The sequence below is a fragment of the Cinclus cinclus genome, chromosome 11 (assembly GCF_963662255.1).
Source record: "Cinclus cinclus chromosome 11, bCinCin1.1, whole genome shotgun sequence".
NCBI classification, from domain to species: domain Eukaryota; kingdom Metazoa; phylum Chordata; class Aves; order Passeriformes; family Cinclidae; genus Cinclus; species Cinclus cinclus.
In genome coordinates, this window is record NC_085056.1 from 6926493 (window position 1) to 6942808 (window position 16316).

Here is a 16316-nt window from a genome sequence, read left to right on the forward strand (position 1 = left end):
GCGGCGGCGCGGGGTCCGCACCATGGGCGGCGGCTGCTGGCGGCTGCTGGGCATCGTGTGCCCGCTGCTCCTGCACCTCGGTGAGTGCCGCGGGTCGGGCTGCGGGGCCGACACCCCCCGGGCTCTCCCCGCCGGGGCTGGGGAGCTGGAGGGTGGGAGCGGGACCCACGGCCGCGTCCCGCACCTTCTGTAGCTGCGAGGAGCGGGGTGCCCGGCTGCCCCACGGCTCAGCGATCCATCCACCTTTGTCCCGTGTCCTGAGACGCCGGGCAAGGAGGAACGCGGCTTCACAGCGCTGTCCGGGGTCTCTGCTCTGGCGGGGACAGTTCCCAAACTCTGGCTCTCCAGCCCTGTGTGCCTGTCCCACGTACCTGCTGGCTTTCCCTGCTGCCCTGGTTCACCGGGACGGGAGGGCATCCTGACCGCAGGGGGACTTATCCGGCAGGTTTCGCACCTCACGGGCACCTGCGAGACCCCTCCACGCTTCCGCTGCAGAGAGCAGAGGAAGGATGCGGAGCACCGCAGTACTCAGTGATATCTCTGCTCTGAAAAGATGATGGGCAGCCCAGGGTTAACCTGGTCCGGCTGCACGGACGGTGGAGAACAGGGACCACCAACCTCTGGCGGATTTTAGGCTCGGAGGGTGGGTGACTCCGACCCTTCCCCAGGAGCAGGATGCCCAGTCGGCGCTCGCTGGGGAGCTAGGGATGCTCTGCAGCGCCCTGGGAAACTTCCTCCGTGCTTTTCCCTTGGGCTTTTTCCCTGACGGAGCCGGGGGCAGGTTTTTCCCCATGGTTTTCCAGCGGAGCAACAGAGGTGATTTGCCTTTCTGCTTTCTCCTTCTTTGCTCGCCCTGCCCAGCCTCATGCCGAGTGGAGGGGAGGGCTTGTGCCGGACATTAGAGCAGCCCAGGAGGTGAAATCTCAGCCTGCAGCAGGGACCAGCCGGCTGAGGGGAGGCATCATCTGCCCCTGCCGGCTGCTGGGTCCTTGGGCCGGTGGGAGGCCCGCTTGTTGCCTGGCTGTGTCAAAAGAGGAGCAAGGGATCCCACTTTCTCTATTGATACCTGCGGTGTTTGTGACCCACGTTTCTGGCGTCAGTCCGAGACTTTCCTCGGCGCTGTGCTCGGGGGGTTCTCATCGCAGACACCTAAAGTGTCCTGTGATCGTGTCAGGCTTGCCCTGGGGTTAGTCTCGACCACAGCTACTTTGCTCAGGACCCTGTTTCAGGAGTGTAGGCATGGGATGCCGGCAGCAAGGCACACGGCTCCCTGGAGATATCCTAGCTGCCTCAGCAGTCACCAGGAAACTTTCAGCTGTTTCTGGGGTCACCTTTCCACATGGGCTCCCCAAAGAAACCTCCCCCTCAATTAGAAACCTCCCTGGTGCACACCCATGTTACTAGCTAAAAATTCTTGTAACTCCTGTGAATTGGCACAGGGACCCCAACATCTTCTGACCTGCAGGACCTCTGGGGCAGAGCTGAGGACCATGCAGGTTTCCTCTGTGACCCAGTCACACACCAGCTCCTTTTGGGCTTCCCACCAGTCGTGGATGCAGTCGCAGTACTCATGGACACACCCTGTCACCCACCGTCCCTTGTCTGGCACCAGGGTTTGGCCCGTGCCAGTGGTGAACCGTTTTTGGGAATTGGGAGCAGAGCAGGAATTGGGGCTTCTCAGAATGAAGCAGCCAGACTTGCACTTGTGCCTTTTCCCTTTGTACTTTTCTTCTCCTTTCTCTCCCCCACTTCCCCTTCCTGTTTTACCTTTCCCTTTTCTCTTTATCCTTTCTCCTTTCCTGTTCACCTTTCCCCTTCACTCTTTCTCTTCCCCTTTCCTCTGCCTGCCTTTCCTCTTCCCCTCCTTTTCAGCTTTTCTTTTCAGCTTTCCCCTTCCCCTTCCCCTTCCCCTTCCCCTTCCATCTTTCTCTTTCCCACTTTTCCCTTCTCTTTCCCCCTCCTTCCCACTGCAGTCAGAGCAGAGACTCCAGCTTGCTGAGCCTTTGCTTTGTTTTTATCTGTTGTAGTCACAAATTAATCTTTGCTGTCAGGGGATCAAGGCCGGGACAGATGGCTCTGGGGAGAGCCCGGGATGCCCGAGGTGAGGCGGCCGGCAGGAGCCCTGCGGCGAACGGCAGCATCGCTGCGGGGCCGTCACATCTCCTCGGGCTCCCGGGCCAGGAGAGAAGGTCACTACGAGTGCCCGGGGGGGGGGGGATGCCGGCGGTCCGGGGGGATGTGGGAGCCCCTCGCCACATTTCAGAGCCACGCTGCCCTGACCCGGGCAGCTGTCGAGGTCGGCGGGGGTTTAGTTCGGCATCTCCTCCCTGTGCCCCGCAGCCGCGAGCCAGGAGCCCGTCAGCATGGCGGGACAGTGCGAGAGCATCTTCAGGGGCTTCGCCGGCTGCCTCATCAGCCTGGGGGAGAGCATGACCCAAAACGTCCGGCGGCAGCAGCAGCAGGAGGAGGAGGGCGGCGAGGAGGCGCAGGAGCTGGACACCATCTGCAAGTGAGTGTCCCTATGGGAGCCGCTGGGACGGTGGGGTCACCTGCCACCAGCATCGCCCCCGACTCCCGGCCTCCTCCCCAGGTCCTGGGATGACTTCCACACCTGCGCCAGTGACGTGCTGTCGAGATGCCCCGTGGAAGCGGCCAGCGTCTGGGAGTCGCTGCGCCAGGAATCCCGCAAGATGCAGTTCCAGGGGAACCTGCAGGAGCTGTGCAGCGCCCGGAGCCGCCTGGCCAGCCCCCAGCCCCCAGGCTCGCCGGCCTCCGAGACCAACCAGGCCACGCTGCGGGGCTCGGCCACCCCCCTGCACCCCTGCCCGCTGGCCCTGCTGGCCCTGCTGGCCCTGCCGCTGCTGCTGCTGCTGCTCCGGCTCTAGCCCAGCTCGCCCGCAGGGTGCCCAGGTGATGCCGGGTCGGTTCCTCCGGCTGCTGGCCGGTCCCCACCACGCCCACCTCCCTCCCGGGCATCCCTCGCGGGGCACTGTCACTTCAGATGGTTTTATATTTATATTAAAAGACACTTTTACATTTCTCCCGTCTCTCTGCCATGGGATGCCCCTCGAGCCACTCCCAAGCGCTGTGTTTGCTCTGGGAGAGGAGATGCTCCCTGCACCGGTCCCCAAGAAGGGTCAGTGGGAGGGTCTGTAACTCCATTCCCCCGGTGTATTGCCCATGGCCATGCCAGGTAGTCCATGGGTCCCTGGACAGCCCCAGGATGGGGTGATTCCCACTGCCCTGGTGCTCTCCCACTGCTGCTTTTCAGGGCTGGGCATAGCAGATATTCCCTTTAGATGTGGGTCAAATGTTTTATTCAGTTTAAAAGACACCTTAGGAAAACACAGGGCACAGATTTGTATGTCTTTTTGGCAGCCAATAGCTGATGGGCAACTTCAGTGACATTTCCTGTTTTCCACCCCCTTTTATTCTGGCCTTGCTGTATTCATGGACAAGAAGAAAAACTATGGTTTGCGGGGAAGAGAGGTTTTTTGGGTTTTTTTTGCCAAGATGATGGAGGTAAAAGCTAGGGAAATGGAAATCTCACCCAGGTTCACACGGAACTTGTCGAATTTAAACCAAGATGATTTGTGGGTGTTTAACTTGGCTAACTTGTATCTATCAGTGGAAGATGCTCTATTTCCCATCCCTGTCACTGTTCTGCTGAAAACTTAGGATATTTTTCCCAGCTACTAAAGCTCAGTGTGCAAACCATCTACCCCATGCCTGGGCTGGCAAGGCATCCTCCCCACTCCCCACTCCCCACCCACAGCCTAAAGGGCCACTGGAATTGCAAATGGGCCACCCCAGCTGTGGCACAGATCACAGGCTCCTTGCTGGTGCGACCCCCAGGCCCCAGCAGCAGTGGTGGGTAAATCTGTCTGGCATGTGGGAACCCATCCCACTTGGGAAAGGCAACAAATTCCTCTGGCCAACAACACAAGTGCCACCGCTCTGAGGATTGTTCCGGGCTCAGGGGAGAGCAGGAGCCACGAGCTCCTATGTGCTGTGGGTAATGAGTTGCTGCTGTTTCTGTAATTTCCATGATTTCAAGGCTGCCCCAAAAACATTCCAGCAGCTGGCACATGGTTTTGGCCTGGGAAAGCCTTTGTACACTGTCCTGTGGCTGAAAGCCTTCAGCATGTGAGCGAGGAGCTTAGTAATCATTGTCCTCATTGAGCCAGGATAAAATATTGCATGTTTCATCATTAAACCTCTTCATGCAAGGTCTGCTAACTAAAAACCTCTGGGTTTAACCAGATAACCTCTGGGATGTCACCCTGGCTGTCCCGGTCCTCTGCCAGGTCTGGGGAACACTAACAGGATTGCTGGTTCATCCTATGGGGCTGAGTGGTTGCTGCTGATCCCTCAGCTCTGTGGGGGTCACTGAGTTTATTTCCCTTTATTTATTTCACTAACGAGCCTGGAGCTGGCTGGGGGGACACAAAACATCTGGGGTCCCGGCAGCCCTTGCTGGGAGAAGATGCTGATCCCATGGGACATGGGGAAAGACACCACCCCAGCTCTCCACATCCAGCAGCTGCCACTCCCCGTGTTTAACGCCAGCACCGGGGGGATAATCCGCCGATTCTTTCCTTCCCAGTTGCTGACAATCCTGTGTTTAAGGGTGAATTAGTGCCGGATCCCGGCAGGGTGGCTAAGAGGATAAACGCCAGCCGGGCGCCGGCACCTCCGCGGGGATGGGAGCGCTGGGACCGCAGCGGGGCCGTGGGAGGTGGCTGGGGGGATGGAGAGTCACCAACGTGGTGCTGTGACAGGCTGCCACCACGACGGTGACACTTGCAGACAACAACGTGTGCTGCTTCCATCCAGCCGGGAATCAAAGCCTGGGAAGATCCACCCACACCCAACAAGCGCTCCAAGCGTTTCATCCCGTGTGCAGGAAGACACACCACAGAAGGTCCCATGTCCCAGAAAATGTCGCCGTAAACATCACAGACCCTTGGCTATGTCACCACGTGTCCTGAGCACCAGCACTTGTCACCACACGTCACACCTTTGGTTGTGCTTCCAGGTGTGTCCTGCAGATGAAAGGCGTCACCGTGTCACCACACAGCCTGGAGGCACTGACAGCTCTGCGAAGCCAGGGCTGAGATTTGGGGGTGCTGAAAAGGGTGGATCTCTGGGTCACCACTGCTTGGTGACACCACACATGCAAGAGTCCACGGCAAAGCACTGTCCAAACCCCAGTGTCACCTGTCACCCCAATCCTGCTTCAGGGAGGTGCCTGCAGGGCTGAGGGCAGCAGTGTGACAGCAAGGGTGGGTGTGCTGACCCCAGGAAAGCACTCTGGTGCTCCAAAACTGGGACATTAAGCCAACATCTGTCTTGCCATTGGGTCTAAGGGTTTGGGACAGTCCTGCAGCCGTGTCCTGCTGTGGGAAGGGACAGCATCCTGGTTCCTGTCCCAAGAACAAACAGCTGGCTCCCTGCACAGCATCCTAAAGCAACAGTCCAGGCTAAAAAGAGTGGATGGTGGGGAATGAGACTGGTGGATCCCGGCACCGGGAGCCTTTGGAGCGAGCACCCATCGTGCTGTGAAAACCCCTCGTCGTGGTTACGAAACTCCGGTGACCTACTTTACACTCCCTGCTTTTGTTCTTAATTCCCAGATATGGCCGCTCTCCAGATTTTGCCCATCAAGGCAAATTAATTGGAGTAGATCCTAATTTGCTCTCTGCTATTCTTTGGGCAGAAGATTAAATGCTCTGCAGACATTATCTCCCTCTCTCTTCTCTAAGAGACAAACCTAAATTATTTTTAAAAAAGAAAGAAAAAAAGAAGGGATAAAGACCAGCTGAGTTGATGCTTGAATTCACTTTTTGTAATCGCAGAAGGAGGCCAGGGAGGTCCTTGTGTCCCCAGGCAGCTGGAACCAGATGGTGACATTATTCTAGGTGGCTGTGTGAGTGAGACAGCACACGTGGCACACTGGCATGAGGGCCAGCCTCCCACCATGCTGCCCAATGCCTCTGCCACACGATGGCCGAATCCTCCATTCCTTCAGACAGAGAAATTCCTCCTGATGAAGGGGCCAGATGGGGAATGACTCCTCATCTGTGGGGACATACATAGGTTTCTCTAACTGGATAGACTGGTGTGGAGGCCACCAGCAGACGGGGGGATGTCTCCTTGCCCTTCCATAGCCTCAGTGCCACTTTTCCAGTCTGGCATCCCCAACCAGGCACCAGTTTCACCACCTCCAGCTTCTCTGGCAACCTGGCGGGAGCAGGAGCATTGGAAAACAAGCATAGCCTGGAGGACACTGTGTCACAGGGCTGGCCACTATCCGAGTTTGCATGGGGATTTCTGCTGAGCCAAATGTCCAATTTTCCATAGGGAAACACCAAAAGACAACCTCAATCCCCACGGATTGGAGGCAGTGAGAACAGCTGAGCCAGAGTCACCTCTGCCGTTGGGGCTGTGTTCAGTCCCCCGCCTGGCACCCCATCTGCGCTCAGCTTTGGGGCTGTTTTACTCTCCAGAGAGGCATATGGAAAGTTGGATTTCTTTTTTAAGCAGCTTTAATTGAACATCCTCCTGTTACGACCTCTGCGCAGCCTTGCTGGGACAACCTTGAGCTCTGGCTTGGCATTGCCACTGAGGCTCAGGCTTGCTGCTACACAGGGCAGGGATGCAGCTCAGAGGAAATCAGGAGATACAAAACTCTAGGGGAACCCATCCTTTCAGAGGGCTGAAGGCTCTCAGGAGGGAGCAGCCAGGCTGCAGGACCAGGGGAGTGGTGCCTGCCCCACCTGTGGAAGTGTTCAAGGACGGGGGTTTGAGCAACCTAGTCTGGTGGAAGGTGTCCCTGCCCATGGCAAGAGGTTTGGAACTGGATGACCTTTAAGGGTCCCTTCCAACACAAATCATTCCAGGATTCTGTGATTTTTCACAGACATTCCTGCCTCAAGTGCTGAATCCTTCCCATGAGGCTGGAGGCAGGCTGTAGGTCTTGGGCATCAGAGCTGGCATAGGATTTCTGAAGGGGTCAGCACAGAAGAGCAGGGAGAGGCTCCACTCCAGGAAGAGCAGCATCTTGGAAGGGAGGAGGCAAAGAAAGAAACGACAAGGAGACAACAGCATGTTTGGCAGGAAAACCCTCTGATAGACCCTGCCCAACACTGCTTTGTGAGCATGTCAGAAAACTGTTGTCAGTCCCCTCTTGGAGGAGGGAGAAAAAACTCCATTGGTTTTTGGCTGGAGCAGTGCTGGTGGGAGCCTGGGCACCCAGAGCCTAGCAGGATGAGTGGCTGCAGAGCCTCTCAGTGCTCAGAGCTTCAGGTCTGGTGGCCCCAGCAGCAAGGTGCTCATCCTGATCAGAAAACTTCCTGCTGTAGCTGCAGGAAAGGCTCTAGATGGAACAACAGGCATCAGGGATCTACAGGTAATGACCCCAAAGTCATTGGGGTGCTTGACCTGGCAGGAAGTGGATCACATGGATGAGCAGACAGCTCCCTGCCTCATCCCTGGATGTTTTGCCAGGCGGATGTTGGCTGTGTTTGGATGTCTGGTGCAAAGTTCTCTTGGCTCCAGTGGGTCTCAGAGCACCACCATAGCATAAATAATACAAGAGCTGCTCTGACAGAAGTTCTCAGAAGAAGTCCACGATTCTGGCCCAAGGGTTTGATGCCTGTTGGCTCTTTGACATTTTTCAGCGGTGATGGACTCGGAACTGCCTCATTCAGTGTTCCCATGAGGCTGTTCAGGAAACAAAGCTGTGAGGTAGTGACTAATGGAAGATGCATCCCCTGAGGGAAACCGCATCCTTGCAGAGCACTTATCCCTGTGTGAGAATCCCTGGGCAAGGTGAAGCAGCCCACTGCTCTACCCCCATCATCCAGGATGACAGAGATGAACATGCTGGTGGAACCAAGCTGGGATGACCTTGAGAAACAGCCTAAAATAACAGGATCAACTTAAACAGGGACACGTGCAAGGTTTCACATGTCAGACACAGGTTAAGCCACCTCTCAGGGACAGTGTGGGGGATGCGTGGCTGTGGAAACAACTCCAGAAAGAAAACGGAGAGATTAGAGGGCTGAAAACCTACCAGCAGCACCATTACTGTGTGGGAAAACAAGAACTGGGGGGTTTCCCTAGCAGAGAACTGCACAACTCACCAGATCTGTCGATTCCAGCCCAGGCAGCCTCTTCTCAACCCTCACACATTTCCATGCTTTGTTGGGAATTACACAGAGAAGAAGCTGATGACAATAATGTGCATCAGCAGGTACAACTTTTACTACATTATTACTTAATAATCACTTTAAACCAGCCAAAGATCCCAGGAGCATTCAAATAAACACAGCTATTTTTAAAAGCATGGTAGGAGTGTCAAAATAGGCCCGCTCCACCTGAACCACCTCGGGAATGATGTGACAGCCAGGCTGGAAAACAAGCCTGGCAGCACTGCGCTTGTATGCCCCCAAGGGAAAGGAGTGCCGTCAGCATCCCTGCGAGGTGTCATCCCTCGTCTCTCTGCTTTCAGGTCACCCAGGGCTGGGATGTGGAGTGCTTTGTTTGAGGATGAGGAAAGGGTATGAGGAAGAAAGTCCACAAGCAGTTACCAAGCAAATTTTGTGGGTTTTGTGGCACTTTGTAGCTGGGGCAAAGAAAGGAGAAAGGAATGTGCCTCGTTATTCTGCTGTGCAGAATAGCTTCTAGCTATCCCACAGGGACCAGTTTTTCCCTGCCAAGGAAAAGGACCAATGCTTCCGGACAATTCTCTTGCAAAGAGAATGTTTTTCCAGAGTCCCGCAGCCCAGTGGGGAGCCCTCGGAGCTGCTCCATGGGCTGCGGGCTCCAAGGCGCTGCTGGAGAGCTGTCAGAGCTGGATTTGGCTCCAAAGAGAAGGCACTGTGGCCACTCTTCCAAGGCAGGAGCATGGGGAGCAGGAACATTGTCCCTGCCAGGAGCCACCGGCCTGACCACTGGCTCAGCCCACAGGGCTGAGTTGCAAAATGTGGAATATGTCAGTATTATCTTGAGGCAGGATGTTCTTTGATGTAAGACCTTTGTACACTTTCAAACCTAATCAGTGGAACAGGCAGCAGCCAGCTCCCTCATTCAAGCATATATTGGAACTAACAAGATTTAGGGATGTAATAACCTAAGATGTTGATGTTTGCCTATGTAAACATTGCTAAATTGGCAAAATGCTCCCTGTCCGTGTATCCTAGAGCTGAGCTATCTTCATTGTAACACTAAAAATCATGCTATGGGTCAAAAAGACCCTGCCCAGGTGAAGAACCTTCCCCTCAGCAGAAGTTAGTTGGAGTTCTGTGATTTCTATGGAAATTACTAGCCACTCTTAATAGAGGGGCTGTGCTCAGGAAATTACTAACCCTGAACTTCTCTGTGTAAATAATGGCACAGAAAGTCCAGTGGGGTGTGCTGGACTGGTGAAATAACACCGAGCACCCAGGCCGGGGCAGCTCTGAAATAAACAATCAGTGTCTCTCTGAAGTGTGTTATTATCAGCTCAGTGCACGCCAAGGCACAAACCTGACTTTGTGGGTAACAGCAGGGTCCTGGGGGTTGAGGGGGGCCCTGGGGTCCATTGGGTGAGGAGTTCCAGGGGCCCATGGGGCCGAGGGGTCCTGGACCTGAGGAGTCTGGGATGGGGCTTAGGAGCCCCATGTTAAAAACTACAATGTAATTTTGGCTTTCACATTTATGTATTATCTTTTGCATGCTGGTATTTAATATCTAGATATAGTACAATGTATAACTCTATTTAGCTATTCATTAGTATAACATAATCTATTAGTTTAAGTATGTACCATATAGTTTATAGCAATAGTGGTGTGATAAACGTATCATATCATAGGCCTTGGCAAAACACGGAATGTTAAATGAGAGAGTGGTGGGAAACAATTATGTTGGTTCCCACATCTGCTGAATGACCTCTCCAAGAGATAACAGTGACAAAAGCAGAGCACCAGAGAAGAATCGTAGAAGAATTTGTTAACTCCTTATTGGAGGATGTGGAACAACAGGATGGAGACACAGAAGAAATAAAGAAATAAAACATATCTCACAGGATGTCATGCAGAAAAGCTAAGAGTGTAAAGAAAACAAGCCAGAGTTCCTGAAACATCAAAAACTCACAAGAATGTCTGAAAAATGTATGAAGCACATGAACGTGTATGTACATCAGTAATGTAACAGTATATAGACCACACTGTCCGAATTAACCGATGTGCTTTTTGGCCAAACGCCATGAGCACCCCAGTGCTGGTTTGTTTTTCTTTTTTTTTTTTTTTTTTCCTTACTAAACTTCTAAAAAATTCCAAATCCCAAATCTCGTTTTTCACAGCCAGAGCCCTGAGGGGTCCCAGAACCCTGAGGGGTCCCAGGACCCTGAGGGGTCCCAAGCGGGGCTCAGTGACACCCCGGGGGATGCAGTGACACCCTGTGGGATGCAGTGACACCCTGTGGGATGCAGTGAGGCCCTGGGGGATGCAGTGACACCCCGGGGGATGCAGTGGGGCCCCAGGGGATGCAGTGACACCGCGGGGGATGCAGTGACACCCTGTGGGATGCAGTGACACCCCGGAGGATGCAGTGACACCCCGGGGGATGCAGTGAGGCCCTGGGGGATGCAGTGAGGCCCTGTGGGATGCAGTGAGGCCCCGGGGGATGCAGTGACACCGCGGGGGATGCAGTGACACCGCGGGGGATGCAGTGACACCCTGTGGGATGCAGTGACACCCCGGAGGATGCAGTGACACCCTGTGGGATGCAGTGAGGCCCTGGGGGATGCAGTGAGGCCCCGGGGGATGCAGTGACACCGCGGGGGATGCAGTGACACCCTGTGGGATGCAGTGAGGCCCTGGGGGATGCAGTGACACCGCGGGGGATGCAGTGACACCCCGGAGGATGCAGTGACACCCCGGGGGATGCAGTGAGGCCCTGGGGGATGCAGTGACACCGCGGGGGCTCCCGGCGGCCCCGGCAGGGGGCGGTAAAGCGCCCCCGCCCTCCCCGCGCCTCGGCCCCGCCCCCCGCCCCTTCCGCCAATCGCCGCGGGCGGTGTCCCCGCCCCTCGGGTGTCCCCGGCGCGCGGTGATGACGTCAGGAGGCGGTGCCGCGCCGCGGCCGGAGCGGGCCGAGGTGAGTCCGGGATCGGCACCCCCGGGACCGCCTGGCCCGGCCCCGGCACCGGCACCGGCACCGGCTCCCCTCCCCTCCCCTCCCTTCCCCTCCCTCCGGGGGCGGCGGTGGGGCGGCCCGGGAGGCGCGGGCGCGGCGGGCCCTGGCGCCTCAGCCCTGCTGCTGCCGGGGCGCTGGGCCGCGGGGACGGGCGGGCCGGAGAGGGAGCCCTGCCCGCTCCCGGAGTGTCCCTTCAGTGGGGCGGGCCCGGTGCTTCCCAGGCCTGGACCCGAACCTACTGCGCGACCAGCTCCCGACATCGACCCGGCCCTGGGTCCCCTTTCCAGTGTAGCGACAAAAGGCCTGGGTTTGGATGAGTTCTGAAAACAAGCAGTTTTGGGAACCCCGGTTGGTTTGGCTGATTCTGGCCAGCCCCTGGCTCCGGCAGAGCTGCCTGCGGTGCTACAGCAGCCGTTGCCCCGGGTTTCCTCTCCGAAATCCACCAGAAGCTCGCAATGGAAATGTCAGGTTTATGTCAGGCAGCGAGAGGCACATTTGAGATGTGTTTCAGCTCCTCGCCTTCTGAGTATCTCCGAGGGGAAAAGCATAAATCCCATGTTCCTTCCCACCACTTCCAGCTGTAGTTCAGGTAGTTTTCCATCTGTCAAGTATGTGATTTTCCACTGGGTGAGCTTGTAATGCTTGTAATTTACCTTAATTTCTTTCCCCACGTAGTTGGTGATTACTACACAGGAGCATGTATGTTCAGTTAAGCATTTTGTTGCTGACTCTGGTGTGCAGCTCTGGGATTCTGTAGCCTTCACTGGAACACTGAAGTGTACAAGGAAGAGCCACTGACATGCTGGAGTTGCTGCCAGATCTCAGTTAATGCCATTAATGGATTTATAGATAGTATTTTCAAGTGTTTGATCCTTTTGTTTAGTTTTATTTATAGGTGGGATGTTTTACACAATGTGTAAACCTTCTCTGCATGTTGAATTGCTCTGTAATAATCCTGTTTATGGATGCTCTCATTCAACTTCTCTGTTGACTTAATATGCTTTAAGGTTCAATTATGCTGGGAAGACTGTCCATGGGAGGCATTATTCAGGACTAGCCAGAGCTCTGAATTTTTTATCATGGTGCTTTAATCTGAATGAAGCCCCACCTCCAGAGCAGTGCTTGCTAAAAGTCAGCTAAGCTTTCTGTGAAGTTGTTTTTTATTTCTACTGCCTGCACCCTACTGCAGGGATGTCTGTGCATGGCTGGGTTGTTTGACATCAGGGTACTGCCAGAAGGGATCTTCTCCCTTGAGAAGTTACTTTGATGCTGTTCCATTATAAAACTGATTCTTTACTAAAGCCTGGTTTTCTTTCCAGGTTGGATGAAGAGTCTGAACTTCTTCCAGGTGTCCCTTTAAAACATTTATTATTTCTCCACTTGCTTCTCCCAATGGAAGACCCCTGCTGGGATTCCTTTTCTGCTGTTCATGCTGAGCAGTTGCTTGGAGAGGTGGTGTGTGAGTGAAGATACACCTGGTGATGGTAAGACCTAAAATCACATTTTCAAGGCTGGTGGTTTTCTGTAGCCTCCTGTGAAGGCTCAGGCACATGTTGATGGACTCTGAGTCAGAAAGGGCAGATGTGAAACTGCCCAGTGACTGCCAGAGCTACAGGTGGCTTCCCCATCTCCTGATCATCATACTGTTGTAATCAACACATAAAGACTTGCCCAAGTGCAGCTGGTTTGGATTTGTTGGGATACAGTGTGATGAGCAAGAGCTCCTAGTCTGGAACAGCTGGTAGGAATTCCACTTCTTACAGGCATACAGCTCTGTATGGAAAGCCAGAAGTGCCAGTTGGTGCCTAAAGATGTAAAATAGAGCAAAAATGAAAGCCCACCTTGATTTCTCAGGGTTTGGAGGATGAGGGACTTACTGACTAAAAGCTGCTCTGGGCAAGTGAACATCTTCCTTTTAGCAGGGGCTGCAGCAAGTTCATTGGTAAAATGCACCTTAAAACCAGTGTACCTCTGACTCCATATTCCCTACCTCTTCTGTTCCACTGATCACCAGCAGCAAAGTAGTGAGAGGTTTAAGAAAGTGTACAAATTCAGTATAAAGAAAATCTTGGGAAGATGTGTTAAGTGAACAAATTGCTGAGGTACTCTGTGGACCTTCTGGTGAGCAGACTCAAACTATAGGGTTTGGATTGGCTGCTGACTGAGGAAGTTAAGCAGATCTAACAAAACTAATGAAAATGCTTGATTTTTTCCTTTATTTGATTTTTACTAAGCAATTGTGTCTGGACAAAAAGACCTCCAGAAGTCTTACGCAGCCTCAACTGCTCTGTGACTGAATCAGTGCTCAGCAGGGAGCAGAAAACAAATGATCCCTAATAAAGAGATATTGTGTGATTTCCATGGACACTTCTGTTCTGACCATGACTGGGTGTTTGTAGGCACTGCCTTCATTTCCTTGTGGTGAAAGCAGCAGAGCATTGTGCATGTTCTGTAGTAGAGAGAAGAGAAGAGAAAATCCCATATCCTCAGTTTGTGATAGCATGGCCCTATTGTTTTGATTTTTCCCTCAGTTCAAATCTTTACTGGCTTGATTCCTCTTTATTTGTTTCTTCCCGTTCTTTTTCTAAGATTCAAATGTGGGAATCGTCCCGGACGTGGTTGCTGCTGATGCTCCCCTGGGAACATGCCTTGATAGGGAATTAACACCAGTCAGTGATGGGCTGCGGGACAAGCAAAGTGCTTCCCGAGCCCCCCAAAGATGTGCAGCTAGACCTGGTTAAAAAAGTCGAACCTTACACGGGCCACAGTGACATATACAAGCATTTCATCAAAGATGACTGCGGGGCTGTCATCAAAGCTGGCTCTACCTCCCCTCCTCATCACACCAACCCCTATCCCGGGAACCCCCTGCCCACCCACCAGCCCGAGCCCCGCAAGAACAAAGTGGCCAAGTACCGCGCCAAGTTCGATCCCCGAGTGACGGCCAAGTACGACATCAAAGCGCTGATCGGGAGGGGCAGCTTCAGCCGTGTGGTGCGGGTGGAGCACAAGGCCACCAAGCAGCCCTACGCCATCAAGATGATCGAGACCAAGTACCGGGAGGGGCGGGAGGTGTGCGAGTCGGAGCTGAGCGTCCTGCGGCGCGTGCGCCACACCAACATCATCCAGCTCATCGAGGTGTTCGAGACCCAGGACCGCGTGTACATGGTCATGGAGCTGGCCACCGGCGGTGAGCTCTTCGACCGCATCATCGCCAAGGGCTCCTTCACCGAGAGGGACGCCACGCGGGTGCTGCAGATGGTGCTGGATGGGGTGAGGTACCTGCACACTCTGGGCATCACCCACCGGGACTTGAAGCCGGAGAACCTGCTGTACTACCACCCCGGAACGGATTCCAAGATCATGATCACGGACTTCGGGCTGGCGAGCGCGCGGAAGAAGGGAGATGACTGCCTGATGAAAACCACGTGTGGGACCCCGGAGTACATTGCTCCCGAGATCCTGGTCAGGAAGCCCTACACGAATTCCGTGGACATGTGGGCGCTGGGGGTGATCTCGTACATTCTCCTCAGTGGCACGATGCCCTTTGAAGATGACAACCGCACCCGCCTGTACCGGCAGATCCTGAAGGGAAAGTACAGTTACTCAGGCGAGGTGAGTGTGGTGAGGGGAAGTCAAATCCCTAGGTGTGTCTTTGTGATGATCAAAAGCTGGCTGTCGTGTGCGTGGTAACATTACCAGGGGTAAAAAACTCTGTGTTTGTGGCTTTTAAAATCCTTTCCTGTTTTCTGTCTGCTCCCAGAGCATAGCGAGCTCCTTTAAAAAAATGTGTGCACAGAAAGAGGAAATTTGCTGTAGAGCAGAACTGGGATGCTTGTGAGTTTCTAACTGGGGGGGACCTTGACTGTGGTAAGCTACTGTTAGAGTCTTTGCAGGTGAAATTTGTGCCAGAGTGTTTGAAATGTGGTACATGTATCACTAGTCTGATTTCTGACACAAATCCAAGTGTAATATGGAAAAAAAGACAGGGTTATGGCAGGCAAGGGGCACTTGCCTCTTCCATCCGGAGATGGGATTATTTTAGAAATTGATCTGCATTTCTTCCTGAGCTTGATATGTGAGAAAATGAAGGATTGAAAGACAGTTTTCATACATAAGTATGGAAAGAAGAGTCTTGAGGGATAATTTTTAGGAATTCTGCAAATGATAGTGGGGCCTGAAGGTGCTGCTTGCTCTTCAGAAGAAACAATTTGAAGTTAAACACTTTTAAATAACATCTTCACACTTCTGATCAAAACCCTGTTGATACTAGGAATGAGTGTTGCTATTGTCATGTCTTTGCCGTGCCCTTGACTACCGTGAGCAGGTCTGTGTTCTCTGGATAAAAATGCAGAGCTGAAAAGCATGTGTAGAAAGGCTGTGTGAATAACCAGAGGCATGGCCTGGCTTCTGTTTGAAGGATGAGTGAACAGATTAGGGCCCTTCCTCCAAAAAAAATAACATTTGACGGGGGTCTCATCAAACTCAGTGCAGCCATAGGCAATCTGGAGAGAGAGAATTGAGTGTATTGAAGGTTCTCTGGGTAATTTACTCTGATGTCCACTGTTCCTTGTGCCAGAATGGACTGGTTTTGAGAAATACTGTGAATTGCAATTAGGCCACTGGAGACTTGTTGGTTGTACATGCAGAGATAGCACATGTGCCACTGAGAAAGCATTAAACTCTCTATTTTGAAAGTGTCTGTGCACAAGCCTGAGGCATTTTACTTGTTATGCCCCAACAAATTATACAGTTTAGGAAGCTGTTATGGATACTGTGTGTGACGTGTGTGGTTGTTTTGGAAAGCTGTCAGTGCTTTACTGCTTGGAAAGCAAATATGTATCAGCTAGCAGCCTGTATCTGTTGCCTGGATGCTTTGTTCCTCTAGAGCTGGGAAAAATGGATGCTTTAATTTACCAGTGTAATTAAGCCTATGCCCCTAAATTGCACTGTGCTTGACTGTAGGCAGGTATTGGCAGGAGATACAGTAAAGAGGCTGCTCATTTTGTGAATAAATTGTAGGAGAAAACAAAGTGAGCCAGAGGTGTAAAGGTGTCTGCTGTGTTTCCCACAATCTTGCCAGCACTCTTAAAGCCATCTTCTGGGTTCTTAAATGCTTCCAAGTTTTTGATATT

General features: G+C 53.3%; 2 protein-coding genes across 3 annotated transcripts in view; both read left to right on the forward strand.

Moving 5' to 3' along the window:
* Positions 1–22: 22 nt before the first annotated feature.
* Positions 23–2885, forward strand: NRN1L (neuritin 1 like). The gene is made up of 3 exons (XM_062500143.1): positions 23–80; positions 2341–2509; positions 2591–2885. The coding sequence occupies exons 1-3, from the start codon at positions 23–25 to the stop codon at positions 2883–2885; spliced, it is 522 nt and encodes a 173-aa protein (XP_062356127.1).
* An 8846-nt stretch (positions 2886–11731) lies between these two features.
* Positions 11732–16316, forward strand: part of PSKH1 (protein serine kinase H1) — a 29632-nt gene continuing 25047 nt past the window's right edge. For both annotated transcript variants that reach the window (XM_062499783.1, XM_062499785.1), the window contains exons 1-3: positions 11732–11770; positions 12501–12665; positions 13771–14796. In XM_062499783.1, coding sequence (XP_062355767.1) covers positions 13858–14796 — 939 coding nt within the window. In that variant the 5' untranslated portion in view covers positions 11732–11770; positions 12501–12665; positions 13771–13857. The remainder of the gene's footprint in view (positions 11771–12500; positions 12666–13770; positions 14797–16316) is intronic.